The sequence below is a fragment of the Cervus canadensis genome, chromosome 18 (genome assembly GCF_019320065.1).
Source record: "Cervus canadensis isolate Bull #8, Minnesota chromosome 18, ASM1932006v1, whole genome shotgun sequence".
Lineage (NCBI taxonomy): Eukaryota > Metazoa > Chordata > Mammalia > Artiodactyla > Cervidae > Cervus > Cervus canadensis.
In genome coordinates this window covers 33,304,153-33,322,638 of record NC_057403.1, presented here as the reverse complement: position 1 = coordinate 33,322,638, position 18,486 = coordinate 33,304,153, and the positions used below count along the sequence as shown (strand labels likewise).

The 18,486-nt window shown below is 37.3% G+C and overlaps 1 protein-coding gene and 1 pseudogene across 1 annotated transcript in view; both read left to right on the top strand.

The window, feature by feature from the left end:
* The window catches only part of AP1G1 (adaptor related protein complex 1 subunit gamma 1), a 90,500-nt gene that overhangs the window by 11,286 nt on the left and 60,728 nt on the right, over positions 1–18,486 (top strand). The window contains exon 2 of the mRNA XM_043434937.1: positions 14,749–14,952. Within this exon, the coding sequence (XP_043290872.1) occupies positions 14,752–14,952 (201 nt within the window). The 5' untranslated portion in view covers positions 14,749–14,751. The remainder of the gene's footprint in view (positions 1–14,748; positions 14,953–18,486) is intronic.
* On the top strand, positions 11,396–13,491 carry LOC122421301 (annotated as a pseudogene).

Sequence of the window (18,486 nt, the reverse complement as noted above, 5' to 3'; positions counted from 1 at the left end):
GAAGAAAGCTGAGTGCCGAAGAATTGATGCTTTTGAACTGTGGTGTTGGAGAAGACTCTTGAGAGTCCCTTGGACTGCAAGGAGATCCAGCCAGCCCATCCTAAAGGAGATCAATCCTGGGTGTTCATTGGAAGGACTGATGTTGAAGCTGAAACTCCAATGCTTTGGCCAGCTCATGCGAAGAGTTGACTCATTGGAAAAGACCCTGATGCTGGGAGGGATTGGGGGCAGGAGGAGAAGGGGACAACAGAGGATGAGATGGCTGGATGGCATCATCGACTCGATGGGCATGGGTTTGGGTAGACTCTGGGAGTTGGTGATGGACAGGGAGGCCTGGCATGCTGCGATTCATGGGGTCACAGAGAGTCCGACGCAACTGAACTGAACTGAACTCTTTAAAGTGAAAGAAAGTGAAAGTGAAGTCGCTCAGTTGTGTCTGACTCTTTGCGACTCTGTGGACTGTAGACTACCAGGCTCCTCCCTCCATGGGATTCTCCAGGCAAGAATACTAGAGTGGGTTGCCATTTCCTTCTCCAGGGGATCTTCCCGACCCAGGGATCAAACCCACATCTCCCGCATTGCAGGCAGTCGCTTTAACCTCTGAGCCACCAGGGAAGCCCTGGTTCCCTTCTACTCTTTAGAATTCAATAAATGCAGTATTTATTCAGTTCCTAGTCTTTAAGGCAAGGGGAATATAAGGATTAATAAAATAATCAAGAATCAGGCTTTAGGGAGCTTATATTTGAGTGGGAAAAATAGGTATTTCAGAGGAAAAAAAGAGGTGATCATGGCTTGGAGATGGTATTGATGGTTTTATCCCACAAAGGGTTTTGTGGAAATTTTGGAAAGTAACTGTTTTCACCATTTCAGGGATAAGATTTAGGTGAATTGGAACATTTGCAGTCTTTTTTTTTTCCTGGTCTCTTCTATTATTTAAAATTTTTCTTTTCTATATGAAGCATTTATAATTTTGATTACTTTGATATGTAAAATAATATTGATTTAGTTTTAAGCTTCAAAACCCAATTTTGTTTAACCAATTTGGGTAGAAATTTTTCCAAAATGAATTTCATACTTCCTTTTTTTTCTGTTTTCATCCTTATTTATCAAATAACCATTAATTAAATAGAATACATTTATCCATGGCTCCTGTTGCTTGGCAAATCAGACTTAATTTTTTTGTGTTTGCTTTTCATCCTTGTAATAATAAGTGTTTTACTTTTTACTTTTAGTTTTTCAAAAGGTGACAGAGGGACATTTTATTTTGAAAACATGTACATGCATGTACATATAAAACATATGGATGTTTAGGCATTGACTGAAACCATTGAAATACTAAATGTGTTAGACATAAAAGGAGAAATTGACAAAAACGTAATCATGGTGATAGACTTAAATATATCTTTCTCAGTCTTTGACGGATCAGGTAGTTAAACGAATGAGAGTAGGTGGTATTTGAACTATATAATTTTTAGAAATTGTTTATTCCATGGATACTGTTTTATTTTCATGTAACTGTTACGTTTAGTTTTTAGAGCAGCTTTATTGAGATATACACAAAATGGTACATATTTAATGTATAATTTGGGCTTCTCTTGTGGCTCAGTGGTAAAAAATCTGCCTGCCAGTGCAGGAGAGATGGGTTTGATCCCTGGATTGGGAAGATCCCCTGGAGAAGGAAATGGCAACCCGCTCCAGTATTCTTGCCTGTGAAATCCCATGGACAGAAGAGCCTGGAAGATTACAGTCCATGGGGTTTCGAATAGTTGCACACAATTTAGCGACAAAACAACAATGTATATAATTTGATGAGTTAGGATATAATTTTATATTCAGTTTTTTTCTACCTTCTGCTTTAAATGCTATATGTTGATCTTTATGAGCCATTCCTTGATGAGCCAGGGTCTTATTTTAAAAAACTGAATATGGTACTATTTTTAACTTATTAATATTCTTAGGACTTTAGGGAGAGTTGAAGACTTTTTACTAGCACACTAAGTATCGTCAGACTGCTATGCTCTGTGTGTGTGTAAGTGTGTATAAGATAAATGCTTTAATTTTGGATTTTTTTAAAAAGTTGTAAATCAAGGTAATTATTGTGGAAGTCAAAGGTAGAGATTTACCAGTAATTTGGTCTTTTCCTTTTTGATTAATCATCTACAATTTTTAATAAGCTAGAAATTGGTAAAGGGCACAAGCTATTTTTTAGATTGTGGAATTTTTAGAATGTTTGTGTGGTTTTTTTTAGAATACAGCAAGAGCTGTCCTCTTGACAAATTTTCAGTTGCACAATATAATATTGTATAGTCACAGTATTGTTAGAGCAGATCTCCAGAATTTATAAATCTTGCATTATGCTTTTGAATGCTTGCTTCTGTTAGATACAAGTTTTATTTGTTTGTTTTGCAGCCGTTTTTGTTTTTTTTTCCTTTGCTGTTAGGTGACATTTTAACTACCATCAGTGTCCTTTCCCAAAACAACTTCTTTCTCCCGCTCGCACTCTCTTCAGTTTGTCCTCCAGTTTTCTAATTTGTTCTATTCTGGAAAAAGCTGAATAAAGAGTAAAGTAGATGTTCCGTGTTGATATGTGTTGATGTGAATTTCTGTTGGCTGCATGAGATTATAAAAATGTGTTTTGGGTTCTCAGCTATGTTCTGTATAGTTGAGTCATTACTATAAATTATATCCTTACCAAGTTTTTATTTTCAAGGATAGAGTTATTGTTTTTTTATGATAGATGTTTAAGCTGTTATATGTTGAGGAATCTCATAGTTTTTGAGTATTTTGAAAAGCAAGTAAACACTTTCAAAAAATAAGGAAATCTTCTACATTGTACTGAAAGTAGGTGATGTGGTCTACAGCATTCATTACATATGTCTAATACATGGATGTGTTTGAGTCTAATTTTTAGAAATACTTCAGGTATAAAGCACATGGAAAATAATAATAAACATTCATTTACCTATTGCCTAGTCCAGGAAGTAAAATACCACCAATATAGCTGAAGCTTCCTGTGTAATACTACCCCAGTCAGATACTTTCCAGATGATTGTCTTTCACATACACATTCTTATTTTCTTACTGCATTTTCACAGTTGAGGTATGTTTTAGGTATACAGCAAAGTGATTCAGCTATACATATACTCTTTTTCTTTGTTTAATATTTATTTATTTGGCTGTCCCAGGTCTTGGTTGCAGGATATAGGATCTGGTTCCCTGACCAGGGATTGAACCCAGGCCCCTGCAATGGGAGCACAGAGTCTTAGCCACTGGACCCCCAGGGAAGCCCCCAGTTCCACATATACTCTTACTGCATTTTTGTAGTAGATGTAAAGAACACATACTTTCATGTCTTTTAAACTTGTATAAATATTAATGCTGTGTGTCTTTCCGCAACTTGTTTTTGCTCAAGATTATTTTGTGCAAGGATGATTTGTTCATGTAGCCAACATTCATTTAGTGATTACTGTGTGCCAGGCACTTTGCTAAGACTTTTATGTGTATTCTGGTTTATTTCTTGTAACAATCCATTGAGTTAGATACTGTCCCTGTTTTACAGACGAGGAAACTGAATTCTGAGAGGTTAAGACATTTACACAGGGACACAGCTAATAAGTTGTGGAGCTGGGATATAGGAGCTAGGTAATTTTACATTGTTTTAAACAGTGATAGGGTCATTGAACAAGGGTACATCATCTCTTATCAGTTCTGAAATTGCCAAAAGCTGTTCTTCATAATTCTTTTTGTGTTAAAGTCTGATCTGACCAGATATGAGGCTGTTTGTAGTATTTATTTCCTTTCTTGGTGTGAATATTCTTATGTATTACTGCAGAAATATTGTTTGATAATAGAACAACAGATGCTCCAGACATAATGGGCAAATTATGATGTATTATGTAGGTACTATATTACCTTTCTAAAATCCAGAAAATTTTCAGTTCCCCCTAAAGGTTTTGAATGAGTACTGGTACTGTGTACTGGTACTGTGCTACATAGGGGCTTCCCAGGTGGTTAGTGGTGAGAAATCTACCTGTCAGTGCAGGAGATGCAGGAGATGAGGGTTCGATCCCTGGGTCAGGAAGATCCCCTGGAGCAGGAAATGTAACTCACTCCAGTATTCTTGCCTGGAAAATTCCATGGACAAAGGAACCTGGCAGACTTCAGTCCATAGGGTTGCAGTCCATGGACACGACTGAGTGAATAAACAACTGTGCTATAAACCTCTCTCTATATATGTATGGGATTTTGGATTTGTTTGATCCAGAAATCACTCACAAAAGAAAAAAATGTCTAAATATATTGTGTTAGTTTGGCCATGACAATATTTGGCTTATCATAAATACAGTGTTCTGTCATTGATTAGCACTTTTTGCCTTTTATTGTGTAGCTGGAATTTAAAAATCTGTTTTCTTCAGTAGACTTTGAGATCTTAAGGATAGAGGCTATGTCCTTGCCAGTCCCCAGCACCTATTACAATGCCTGGCATAGCAAAGCCTCAGCAAATATTTGTTGAACGAGTGATTGGCACTTACTGGTATAACATGTTTCCCTGTTAATGTAAACATCTCTGGGGTAGTGTGACTAAGTGAATTGAAAAAGGAGGAAAAAGAACAGGTACATGAAGCTAACTTCTGATTCTGTATTTTTTACATTTTCCCTTTCCATTTTGAAACGAATTTAAATGATACTTATGTTGATGTGTTGATGTCGTTTATGATACTGTATTCTCTGTTTTATAAATGGGCCTTCAGCTATTCAACTTTTGTTGTTGTTGATCATTTTCTGTTTAAAGACCTTGATCTTGCTGCTTTCTCAGTTCAGAATTCTCAAACTTAATGTTAAGTATAGTATATAATATTTTGCTCATTATTAAAGTTTGGTTTAACTATTTTTTCCTTGTACTGAATTGCCTGACTGTACAAGCAGTCAAATGAAGAGGCTACCTTTGATTTGTAAAGAATAATGCTTTTAAAATTGACAGACTGAAAATAGAATGCTACATAGTGTGATCATTAAATATTTGTTCTCATAGATTTTTAAAGCTGATTCAATACTCTTATTTTTTGTTTTCATTTTTCAATATTCAATATTTATTCAATACCCTTATTTTATTACTGCTGGAAGAGAGGCTTAGAGAAGTCAAGTGGCTTGCTCTAGGTAGTTGGGCCAACAAGGGTGGTTAGGTACTAGGATCTTCGTTTTACTGTTTTGGCACTAACATTTCTCTTTTTTTTTTTTTTAACATTTCTTTTAAATATGTTCTTTTCTTTATAGAAACTGTGTCTGAGGAATATTCAACATGTTAAGAGTTTTTGTTTGAACAATTTAAGGAGTTTGTTATTCAAAATATAAAACCATAGTCTCAAAGGTTTATTAATGTAAGAAGACTTGGGGAGCAGGCAAGAGGAGAGGCTAGCTTACTGGGCCCAATTCTCTTCCCCAGTAATTTTTCCTTCACTTGTAATTCTTTGACTAATTACTATTGCTTCCAGTGCATAGTTCCTGTGGTGTGACTTCCTCCTTTTGGTGCTTTGGCCAAAACATAGACATGACATTTTGTTTTTCTCTTTTGTAGGATTTGAAATGGCTAGAATTTTTAGAATAGACCTTCTTACATATCTAAGGTAGAAATAAAGAGAAATACAAGTTCTCAAAGATTTGTCTTTGTCCTTCTCCATGTATTTAAAGCATTACCCTCTCTTTTAGTCTCAGTTCACTTGTTTAGAAGTCCAAAATGGGTATAGCTTGACAGGCACCTTTTCTGAACTGCCTGTGTTTGAAAAGAACTTCCTTTCAACTTGGCACTCAGGATCTGCTTTCTAGACAGCTTGATACCTTTATGGAGGTTAGCTCAGTAGAGCTCCTATTAGTTCCCTGTCCCTTATAAGCCCCATTTTTCTACGATAAATTCCTAGATGTAGGATTACTGGATCATATGGTAAGTGTATGTTGTAAGTTTATACGAAACTGTCAAACTGTTTTCCAGAGTGGCAGTACCATTTTGCATGCCTTCCAGCAGTGTGTGAAAGAGAGTTCCAATTGCTTTGCATCCTCTCCAGCACTTGGTGTTTTAGCCATTCCAATAGGTGTATTTTGTTGGTGTTTTAGTCGTTAAGTCGTGTCCGACTCTTGTGACTCCATGGGCTGTAGCCAGCCAGGCTCCTCTGTCCATGGGATTTCCCAGGCAAGAAAGTTATCTTATTGTGGTTTTAATTTGTATTTTTCTAGCGCTTAATGTAGTTGAGCATCTTTTAAATTTGCTTATTTATTATTATTATTAGCTTTTTGTTAAAGTATCCATTTTAGTTTTTGCTTGTTTTAAAAAATTGGGTTAGTTTAACTGTTGTGTTTTGATAAGTGTGTTTGTGTTCTAGATAAATACACGTCCCTCATTGATACGTGATTTGCAGATATCCCAGTCTGTAACTTGTCTTTTCATTTTCTTAACAGTGTTTTTCATAGCGTAAAAGTTTGTACTTTTTATAAAAGTCCAATTTTATCATTTTTTTTCTTTTATGGATTGTGCCTTTGGTATAATGTCTTAAGAACTCTGCCTAACCCTAGGTCATGAAGGTTTACTCCTATGTCTTCTAAAAGTTTTATAGTTGTATGTTTTATATTTAGATCTAGGATCCATTTTGAGTTAATAAGGTGTGAGAGTTAGATCAAGGTTCAGTTTTTTTTTTTTCTTTCTCTTTTTGCATGTGGATGTTCAGTTGCAATGTGCGTTGAGTTGTTCATACTATTACCTAATTATCCTTTTAACGTTTGTCGTAATATCCCCTTTCATTCCTAATATTGTTAATTTGTATTGTTTCTCTTATTGTCTGTCCAGAGGTTTATCAATTTCATTGATCTTTTCTAACAACAAGCTTTTGGTTTCATTGGCTTTTGGTTTCATTGACTTGACTTCATTGACTTTTTTTTTTTTTTTTTAATTTCATTGATTTGTTTATTGTTTACTTTTTTCTAGTTCTTTTGGGTTATTTTAATTTACTTTTTAGTTCCCTGACACGCAAATTCATGACGTGTTCCATATTCTTTTTGGCTTCCCTAATAGCTCAGTTATTAAAGAATACGTCTGCAATGCAGGAGACCCCGGTTCAATTCCTGGGTCGGGGAAGATTGGCTGGAGAAGGGATAGGCTACCCACTCCAGTATTCTTGGGCTTCCCTTGTGGCTCAGCTGGTTAAGAATCTGCCCGCAATGTGGGAGACCTGGGTTCGATCCCTGGGTTGGGAAGATCCCCTGGAGAAGGGAATGGCTACCCAGTCCAGTATTCTGGCGTGAAGAATTCATGGACTGTATAGTCCATGGGATTGCAAAGAGTCAGACACGACTGAGCGACTTTCACTTCACTTCCCTGACCAGGGTTGACCAGGGATTGAACCCATGCCCTCAGCAATGAAAGTAAGGAGTCCTAACCACTGGACTGCCAGGGAATTCCCTCTAGTTTTTTAAAGTAGAACCTTAGTTGTTAGATTGTTGACAGGTAAATCCGTAATGCTATACATTTCCCATTAACCACTGCTTTAGTGTATACCTCAGATTTTACTGTGTGTTTATGTTTTTGTTCAGTTCAGTATATTTACTAATTTCCCTTGATACTTCCTCTTTCACCCATGGATTATTTGGGAATGTATTGTTTAATTTCAGGATAGATGGAGAGTTTTCCAGTTAGCTTTCTGTTATTGATTTCTAGCTTAATTCCATTATGGTCAGAGGCCTTTTTCTTTTTTTTTAATTTCCATTCGTTTAACTTTATTAATTTTTTATTTTTTGGCGGGGGTGGGGGGCTGTGTGGCTTGTGGATCTCAGTTCCCCAACCAGGGATTGAACCCCAGCCAGTGAAAGCGCCAAGTATTAACTACTGGACCACCTTGGAATTCCCTAACTTTTTCCCCCAGTGGTCCAGGATATGGTCTGTCTTGATGAATGTTCTGTAATTAAGAAGAATGTATATTCTGTTGTTGGTTGGGGTGTTTTGTAGGTATTCGTTAGCTCCAGTTAGTTGACAGTGGCATTCAAGTCTTCTATTCTGTCCTTGGAGAACATGGTGAAGTCTCTTAATTATAATTGAGGAGTTGTTTATTTTTCCTTTCATATCTGTCAGGTTTTGTCTCATATATTTTGTAACACTATTGTTGAGTAAGTTTGCAATTGGAACTGTATTTTCTTGGTGAATTCACATCAAGCAGTGAGAGGCTAGAGAGAGATGACTGCCTGCTCTGGGGTCTCAGCTCCTCTGGAGGGGAGTTTGCCTTTCCCAGTTTCTCGGTGCCTGCCTGGAGGGGACTGCCATTGCTTTTTTGCAGCAGCCACCACTGCTGTATTTGCGGTATTACCCCAGGGCAGGGGAGAGGGAAGGAAAACACAAAACAGAATTTCCTCCACTGTCCTTTATTTCCTGCTCCTTGGACCAGAAGGAGAGGATTTTTCTTAGAACTTCTTCTCTGTACCCGCTGAGCACTTCCAGATTTGGGGCTGCCCTTGGGTACAAGCTGGGCAACACTGGAGGAAAATGACGGCTTCTTGCCAGTCTCATGTAGCTTCAAATTCTGCTTGCTTTCTCTAGTCTGCTCACTGTCATTTGCTTTGCGGAGTCCTCAGGTAGCTGTGGCATGTGTTTTTTCTAGGATTTTAGTTGCATTCAGAAGGAGAGAGAGGCAGGACTCCATGGAGTGTTGTTTCCTCCCATTTTCACTGGAACCAGAACTTTTTGTTTAGTTTTGTTCTTAGAATATGTTCTGAAATATACTAAATCCTTTACTTTCTCATTCATGCCTGTGTAAACCAAAAAAAAAAAAAAGTTTCAGTAAACAAGTGTTGCCTGCCATCAAGCCATCAGCCACTGCTGCTACTGCAGCCATCTGCTGGTGTACCCTAAAGCGAATTCAGGATGGAGAAGAGAGAATACTGGCAGATAAGATGTGGATCAAAGGAATGACTTCAGTAAACCCAGACTCTGGCATTTTCACATACACAGAAAAGCACTAAAGTCATTAACTTGAGATGTCTGGTTTTTGTGATTAGCAGTCCTCTTGTGATGTTTGTTTGATTACATGTTTTTTGTTTTTTTGCTCATCCCACGGGTCAAAACTGTATGTCCTGGCTCCTCCCTTATTTCTTTGGACGGTTCCCTCTGAGCTATCTGTATCCATGGCTTATAGTGAAAGTGAAGTTGCTCAGTCATGTCTGCTCTTTGCGACCCCGTGGACTGCCAGGCTCCTCCATCCCTGGGATTTTCGAGGCAAGAACATTGGAGTGGGTTACCATTTCCTTCCCCAGGGGGTCTTCCCGACCCAGGGATTGAACCTTGGGTCTCCTGCACTGCAGGCAGACTCTCCACCTTCTGAGCCACCAGGGAAGCCCTGAGCTATAGTCTTCAGTAATTCCCTGAATGAAACATAATTCTCAACTTTTTAGGTTGTGCATTTTTTCAGTTCACAGCTATTAAAATATTTTCTTGTGATACAGAAAGAAGTCAAGTAGTAGTAAGTTGTCACAGCCCAAGGGAAAAAAAAATCTTGTGTTTCTCTAAGCTAGAGGCAGCCTGGTATTAGAGGAAGAGTGCTGAATGGGGGAATCATGAGACATGAGTAAGGCTAGTGACTAATTTTGTGGCCTTGTACAAGGTAGTTAACATCCTGGATCCTCCGTTTGCTCTGTGCAAATCTACGGGCATTGAGACTTCCGTGGTGGTCCAGTGGTTAAGACTCCACACTTCTAATGCAAGGGACACAGGTTCCATCCCTGGCTGGGGAACTGAGATCCCATATGCCTCACAGTGCAGCAAAAAGGAAAAAAAAAATACTAAAGAAAAAAGCTAGTGGCATGAACTATATTTCTGTGACTCTGAGGCTGATAGCTGAGAAGTTGCTCAAGGTAACTTGTTTTTCTCTCAGCTGTCTTAAACGTCTGTGATTTCCCCATATTTTGGGACTAGATTTAGGCTTGTTCTGATAGGCTTTGTTTGCTTTGTAGAGGTCTTCTAGGGAGAAGTTACTTACTAGCAGAGTATTACCATTGATATCACTTTTTTTTTGTTTTTCTTTCTTTTTTTTTTTTTTAAGTAGTTTTATTTATTTCTTTATTTGGCTCTGCTGGGTCTTTGTTGCTGCACCGGCTTTTCTCTAGTTGCAGAGAATGGGGGCTACTCTCTGGTTGTGGTGTACAGTCTTCTCTTGCAGAGGCCTCTTTGTTGCTGTGTCCAGGCTCTAGGGTGCAAGGGCGTCAGTAGGTGCAGTTCCCAGGCTCAAGAACACAGGCTCTATAGTTGCTTCGCGGCATGTGGGATCTTCCTGGATCAGGGATTGAACCTGTCTCCTGCATTGGCAGGCAGATTCTTTACCATTGAGCCACCAGGGAAGCCCTTGATTGGTTTTAGATGTCTCTTGTTCCCCACACACCAAGTTAAGGTTAACGGTAAATAAGATTCTTTTTGAAAATACAGTTACTGGGCTTTAGATAGTCAGCACCTGATTTTACATTTAGTTCTTGATCTTTCAGAGCTGTAATACCTTTATGCTTTTCTTAGTTTATTTCACTGTGTTGAAAGTATATATAATACATTGGTTTTGCTTACCTTTAACTTTTGTTTTGTCCTAAAGCCATTGATATTTATGATTATTATGAAAGTAGTAGTTCTTTAAATGGACCTCTATTAATATTTTTTATTATGAAAATTTTAAGGATTTAGATGTCTTGTTGAAGCTTTTTGATTTTTAAAAAGCTTTTGGTGGTGAACAATTTCTAATACACAAGAAAATAGAGAATAATATAATGTATTGTCATGTATTCATCATATACCTTCATCAGTAATCAACATTTGCCCATTTTGTTTCATTTTTCCCCCTCCTGTTCTCATTCCTCAATGTTTTTTCCCCTGAGAGTATTTTATTTTTATTTATTTTTTTAGTTCTATTTGTTTATTGCTATCAACCCATCTCCTTCCACCTTCCTCATGTGTGCGTGCTCAGTCACGCAGGCAAGAATACTGGAGTGGGTTGCCGTTTGCTTCTCCACCGTGGGAGTATTTTAAAACAAATCCTAGTAATCATATAATTTCATATAGATACAATATTTATTTTTGAAGTACTGGGAAGAACTTTTTGCATCTTAATACTAGGTTCAAGTGGCTAGCTCTGTCACTTGCCAGCTTTGTGATGTTAAGCATGTTGAATAGTTGCTCTGAGACCAAATTTCCTCAAAGGCAAAGTGAGGATAGTGATTTTCCATCCTTACTTTAAAATGATGTAAGGGACAAATGAAATAAGATAAGACACATAAAAGTGCTTTGTAAACTACAGACGTTAAACCCTCAAATAGTTCTATTAAAGACTGACAAAATGGGTTTGGCCAAGTGCAGGCAGCCGAAGGGACGCCGCTGAACTGATCCGCTGAGCCTGTTGCTTCCACTGCCGACCCGCGTTCTGTGACCTGCGACTCCAGACCCCCTTTAGACTGGCCCAGGTGCCCCAGGCCCGGCCCGGGCGGCGCATCGGGAGGCGGGCAGCAGAAGGTGGAGCCGTCTCAGCCGCAGCAGCCCAACGGGGCCCTCAAAGTCTCTGTCTGGAGCAAGGTGTTGCGGAGCGACACGGCCTGGGAAGACAAAGATGAATTTTTAGATGTGACCTACTGGTTCTGACAGATCCCTGCTATTGTCTTAGGTGTCGTTTGGGGAGTGTTACCGTTGCAAGGTTTCTTGGGAATAGCTGCGTTCTGCCTGATCAACGCAGATGTCGTGTACCTCTACTTCAGCAACTACCTGCAGATAGACGAGGAATGATATAGCGGCACATGGGAGCTCATAGAAGAAGGGTTTATGACATCGTTTACCTTGTTCATGGCCATCTGGATCATCTTCTACACTGCCATCCACCATGACTGACGGTGCACGGCCCCACCTGCTCCCTGCCCGGTCCAGAGGACCCTGTTAGTCACAGCACAGAAGCATGATTGGTAGGGGCTCCCCAGCCACGCGGAACCGGGAAGACCCATGTTTCCTGGACTGACAATCAGTGTATTGGGCGTCAGTGTCTTCTGCAAGGGTTGCAACCTGAAACGTTTTAGACAACTATCCACTTTTTGGAGAAGCACTATTGAACTGTCTGTTGCTTACCGTTTCTTCCTGGAGACCATTGTGAGATATCTGCTGATTGGAGCTGTCCTTTAATTTGCTGCACCTCTGGATCTGGATGAAACATTAAATTGTCTTCCTTCTCCATCAGGTGTACAGTTTTTAAACTACCAGTCATGGGCATTTCAAGTCTTCTGAAAACAGTATGGCAGTATGCATGGTCCATAGCACAGTACAGGCAGCATCTGATAACAGCTTTCATTGTAGAATGTTTTCAGATACGTGAATAAATCAGATCTTTAATTGCAAAAAAAAAAGTGACAAAATGGTATTATACAGGTAGCTTTGCATAGTTTAGGACACACAGTCTTAAGAGGGGCCAGTATGCCAGAGCTTATCAATACCTAGGGAACTTTTCTAAATTCCTAACGTACCATCCCTACCTTGAGGATTGATACCATAGTGAACTGATTGGAGTGGGATATCCTACAGGTTTATTAGATTAGAACAACATAGAAGATTATTGGTTTAGGATTCCACAGCTAATATGTACTGAAGGTGATTGTAATGATTGTCTAATTCTATAATTTTTATTAACATGGAGGTGTAATATGTATAAAATAAAATGCACCTATTTTAAGTATACAGTTTGGTGAATTTCAGAAGTGTATATATACATTTCTATCACCCCAAAAGATTTCCTTACTGCCCAGTCCAGTCCCTGTCCCCCAGGTAATCATTGATCTCTCTTCCATCATTGTAGATGAGACGTGTTTTTCTTTAAAGTTTCATATAGGTGAAGTCATACAGTATGTACTCTCTTGTTCTTACTTCTTTTGCTCAGCAGAATATTTTTGAGACCCTTGTGGGTTGTGTATTGGTTCTGTTTTATTTTGACAAGTATACTTTTGTATGGGAAGGCCGATTTGCTTCACCTGTTTATGAACATTTGGGTTGTTTCCAGTTTTTGGCAGTTATAAATGAAACTTCTTTGAACATTTTTGTTCATGTCTTGGTGAGAACACATATTTTCATTTTTCTTGGGTAAATACTGAGTGGATTTGCTGAATCATATGCTAAGTGTATATTTAACTTTACATGAAATTGCCAAACTGTTTTATAAAGTATTTGAGCTATTTTACATTCCTGTGAGCAATGTGTGAAAATTCATTTGTTCTATATTATTGCCTAAAATTTTAGGCATTCTAATGGTGTAGAGTGTTATCTCCTTAATAGTTTTAATTTACATTTCTCTGTTGACTGATGACGTTAGCATCTTTTCATGTGCTTGTTTGCCATTCATATATTTTAATTTGAGAAGTGTCTAATCAAATCTTTTCCCCATTTTAAACTATGATTATTTTATTTTTGAGTTATAAGACTGTGTATTCTAAATACAACTTCTTTGTAATATAGGGCTCCTTTCTTTCTTTGTTTTGCCTTATTTTTATAATGACATCTTTTGAAGGGTAAAAGTTCAAAATTTTTATGAAATCCAGATTATTAATTTTTCTTTTGTGCTTTATTCTTATATATGAAATCATTGTTTAACCCACGTTTCCAAAGATTTCCTTCTGGGTCCCATTTTGAGTTAATTTTTGTATATTGTGTAAGGTTAGGGTGCAGGGTTAATTTTTATTTTTTCTCATGACACTACTAGTCTTCTGGACAAAAAAATGTTGCCTGCCATTTCAGTAAACACAGAATATTGTGACTGTGAAGACATCAGCCTGTACAGCTGCCCCTGATGGTGCACCTTGAGGGGAATTCTGGATGGAGAAAAATAGGATACTAGCCCTAGATAGTTAAGATATATACCAAAGGAATCATTTCAGTAAGCCCAGACTCTTGAATCTTGCCAAACATACAAAAGCATTAAAATTATTACTTTGAGATGTCAGTTTTTGTGATTAGCAGTCATCTTGTGATGTTCAACTACATGTTTGTTATTTTTTCACAGCAAAACCTATGTATCCTGGCTCCTTCCTTACTTCTTTGAAAGACCTATCTGAGAGGCTGTATTCTGGGCTATAGTCTTCAGTAGTAAAACGTAATTCTTGGCTTTTAGGTTGTGCATTTTTTTCAGTTGACAGTTTTCTCTGCTAAGATTGGTTTATTGTTTCTTTTCCACCACGTTTTCAAAGAGTACCTAGTATATACTGAGATGATTATATTTCTCAGATAGGTGTTTAAATTTTATATTTGATCTTTTCTCCTCATCTCTCATTTTGTTGAGTTGGGCTTTGATTATGATATTCAGTATTCTTCTCATACTTTGTTGAACTATGTTGAGTTTAACAACAGTTGAGCAGAAAACACCTATCTTCTTTAAGGTTAGGCATAGTCCTTTCGTTAATTTAAGGATTGTGTAAAGATTTGGCTTGAGTTAGTTCCTAAGATATTTTGATATTAGTGATAGACTTTTCATTGTTAGTGTATTTTATTTCTTATTTTGCTGTAGTTACCACTTAACATTTTTCTTAGTGTTCTTTACATAAATTTAATGAATTGAGGGGTTTGTATGTAATCGCTTTGCTGGAACATTGTATTAACAGACTTAACAAGTGTTAAATTCTTAAAAATCAGAAATGTATGTGGAAAGTTGTGTGTATGGTTTTGGTAGAAAAAAAAAATGTGAACATCTTTATTTAATGTCTTTCTATATCCAGAGGATGCCAGCCCCCATCAGATTGCGGGAGCTGATCCGGACCATCCGGACAGCCCGAACCCAAGCCGAAGAACGAGAAATGATCCAGAAAGAGTGTGCTGCAATTCGGTCATCTTTTAGAGAAGAAGACAATACATACCGGTGTCGGAATGTGGCAAAATTACTGTATATGCACATGCTGGGCTACCCTGCTCACTTTGGACAGGTAGGCTGGGGTGAGACCACATCTAGCAAAGGGTGCTGTGCTGTGCTTAGTCACTCAGTCCAGCTCTTTGTGACCCCATGGACTATAGCCCGCCAGGCTCCTCTGACCATGGGGGTTCTCCAGGCAAGACTACTGGAGTGGATTGCCATGCTCTCTTCCAGGCTAACAAGGGTACTCTTATTTTAATGTCAGTAGGTCAGGGATTGTCGGTCTCTCCTGTCAAGGAGGACAGGATATTTTTGATGTCCCAGTAGTCTTATTATTATGGAACTGAGGGTAGAATTGAGAGAGAAAACTGCTGACCTGGGAAGGTATGATATTGCCATCAATTGTCTTTTCCATTGGGAATCTCTAATTATGTGGACTAGAGTATGTTTTGATGGTGGCAGTGAGTTTAAAGATTGACCAGGATTACCTGGTAGATTGTGATTGTTCTGTCAGACATCCTGGACTATGAAGAGTACACTTTTAAGAAAAGTTTACTCAATGTTTTCTTAATTATTTTCTCAGTGCAGTAATACTATATAACACTGCCAACACTGCCGGCAGTTGTGTTTAAGTAAAAGAAATTCGGTGGATGCCAAGCAATGGCATTTAAGGACTTTGTCCTTAGCCTCATTCCTTTATAGCTGTAGCCACTGTGCAGGCCTGCCTGTTGTTTCACTTCACACACAAACACAGATTTCTTTTTTTTTTTTTTAAACACATATTGCTTGATACAGCCAGTCTGGGCATGATATTCTTGGTGATAAATAAGTACTTTCTTCTTTCCACTTTTATACATGGTAAGGGAGATTGAGTCACAGAGAAGGATGTAGTGGGTTGTTTTTTGGTTCTTACGAATGCTATTAAATTTTATTTTACTTGAAAATTTAATTGTATGCTGAGTAATCTTTTTAAGGAAAAGACTGCAAAATTAAAAGAATGTGCAATACTAGGTACAAAGAAAAAATACCACCCATATTTGCATTATTCAAAGATAATATTATTAATGTTCTAATATATTTGTCAGGAAAGATGGCCATCAGTTTATTTTCTGTTCAGCTCACTAAATTAAGTGGAAGAATATATCCTCACCATTGAGTTAAAACAAAAAAAGTAATGGGATTGAATCTTCCCAGGCTGACTTGGGTTACTTTTATGCTCATTTTGGGGCAGGAAATGAGATCAGCCTCTCAAGAAATTTATGATTAAGAGTGGGAGAGCATTAATTCCCCAAAGGAAAATTGAGGTATTAATATCCGAGGAAAGGACCAGATACTAGGCAGTCAAAAGCAACAGCTGTCTCCTATAAATAAACATTATATGCTTTTACCATATCAGAAATGGATCTAGGTGGTTATCCATGTAGCATGTGACATAATTAGTACAAAGCAGATAGCTATTCATGTATTCTTGTTGGTTGATTTTAAGTAGACACATTAAGTTAGATGGTCCACTGGAGGAAAGACTCCTAATCCTTCCACTCAGAGAGTGTTACTTGTTAACATCATGAGAACAGTAGAATTATATACTCTTAAGGCTGTTCTTTAAAGACAAACTCTTGAATTTAAAATCATAGGGTAGACTTTGGTGATATTTCATTTTGTAAAGGAATTTTATATATATTCCTAAGATTCATTTCTATGACATGTTTAAATAAAATATGTTTTCTGAGTCTATCTAGGTGGCATTTTTTAAGGTGTTATGGAACTTAGATAAAACATTTAAATCTTAGGTGGAAAGTGAAACTACTCAAGGAAACTACTAAAATTTTGATAAAAAAAAAATAAAGATTTTTCTGAGTGGGAATAGTTATGGTAATTTTAAGGTCCTCATTCTGTTCCTCTCTCTGAATAGTCACGCATGGCCTAATCCATATCAGTAATTTGGTACCCCACCCATTGAAATTGTCTTTATCATGTACCCATAAAGAGGTTCCTGTTAAGATTGTCTTTCCTACATGTATGAATCACAGTGCCATTTTCATTTGATGGTGCGTAGAAACAACCACTCTTTAATTGCATTTTATCTGTGAGACCTGCACTGTTTTTCATGGTAGCCACTAGCTGTGTAGCCACTGGTCTTTGGAAATATAGCTAGTTCAACTAAGGTGAATATTAAAGAAAAATAAATGAGGGAGGGTACTTGATGCAATTATTGGAAACCTTTTAAATATGTTTTAACTACTTGAATATGTAAATCTATTTCATCAGTTGTAAATTTTACAAAATCTAAATACAATTCAGATATTTCTGATGGATCTGGAGTGTACGAATTGAGATGTGCTGTAAGTGTAAAGTACATACTGTATTTAAAAGCATTAGTACAAAGGAAAGATGTAAAATAGCTAATAATTTTTATGTTGATCATATGTTGAATTGATATTTTAGGTATATAGAATTAAACAAAATGCATTGTTAAAGGTAATTTCACCTGTTTCTTTTTATTTTTTACTGCAGTATCTAATATGATACTGTACAACAGAAATTAAATATGAACCAGATATATAATTTAAAAATGTCTCGAAGCCATATTTTAAAAGTATTTAAATTTTATAGTAAAACCCATGAGATAGGTAGTATCCTCGTAGTACAGATGAGGAAATTGAGTTTAAATTCAGTTTAAGTGACTTGTTTAAATTCACACAGCTAGTAAGTATAAGGGGAAAGATTAGAACTCAGCCTTGCATAACTCTAAAACTTGTTCATTCTTTGTGTTTAGTTTAAATCTATAAATGGCTATTTGCATTAAGTTAATTAACTTATTTAGCCCTGCCTTATGTATGGGATTTGAGATGGCATGCATTATCAGCATCTATTTAAAAGAGAAAAAGAATAGTACAAAGTAAGAGTTAGGGGAAGGAAGAATTCAGAACACAAGGCTTGTGTGGTTGCTATTGGGGAGGCAGCTCAGGCAGGAAAAAAAAATTCAGTTACGTGGTTGTGATACTAGAATTTACGGGCACAGCTGCAGGAGCCAGGCTACCTTGATGTGAGCTGTGGCTTTGTTACTTTATTGTCGTGCGTGTGTTTTTCAACAAGAACTTTAACCTTTCTTGTTCGCTCATATGTAAAATGGAGACAGTCCTAATACTGCTTTATAGGGTTATTCTAAAGGTTAATTAATAAATTTTAAACATTTAGGTTTTATTCTTAAAAAACTCTCAGATCTTACCGATTTTACCATTTCCTAAGGGACAGCCAACAGAATTTAGAAAAAGCAGGAATTCTAAAAGAGATGTTCTTACGTGGTTCTTTTATTTAGGAGTTTCTTAGTAATGTAAGACAAAATCCTCAACATTTTTACAACAAAAGCAGTGATAGATTTCCTGTAGGATTTGTAACCTTTTACATGTCTGGCTTAAATACAACCCAGAAATAAAGTTGAATATCTGAAGTAGTAGATAGATTGCAAGAGTAGAAAATGGTGGGTCAGGGCCCAAATTCTTCACAGATGTATTTTGTTTGTCTTGTACAGTACTTAAAATTGTTTTGAATTTGCTGCTAGCATATAAAAATCAAAGAACTTCTCATAGAAATCTGAATTTCCAGT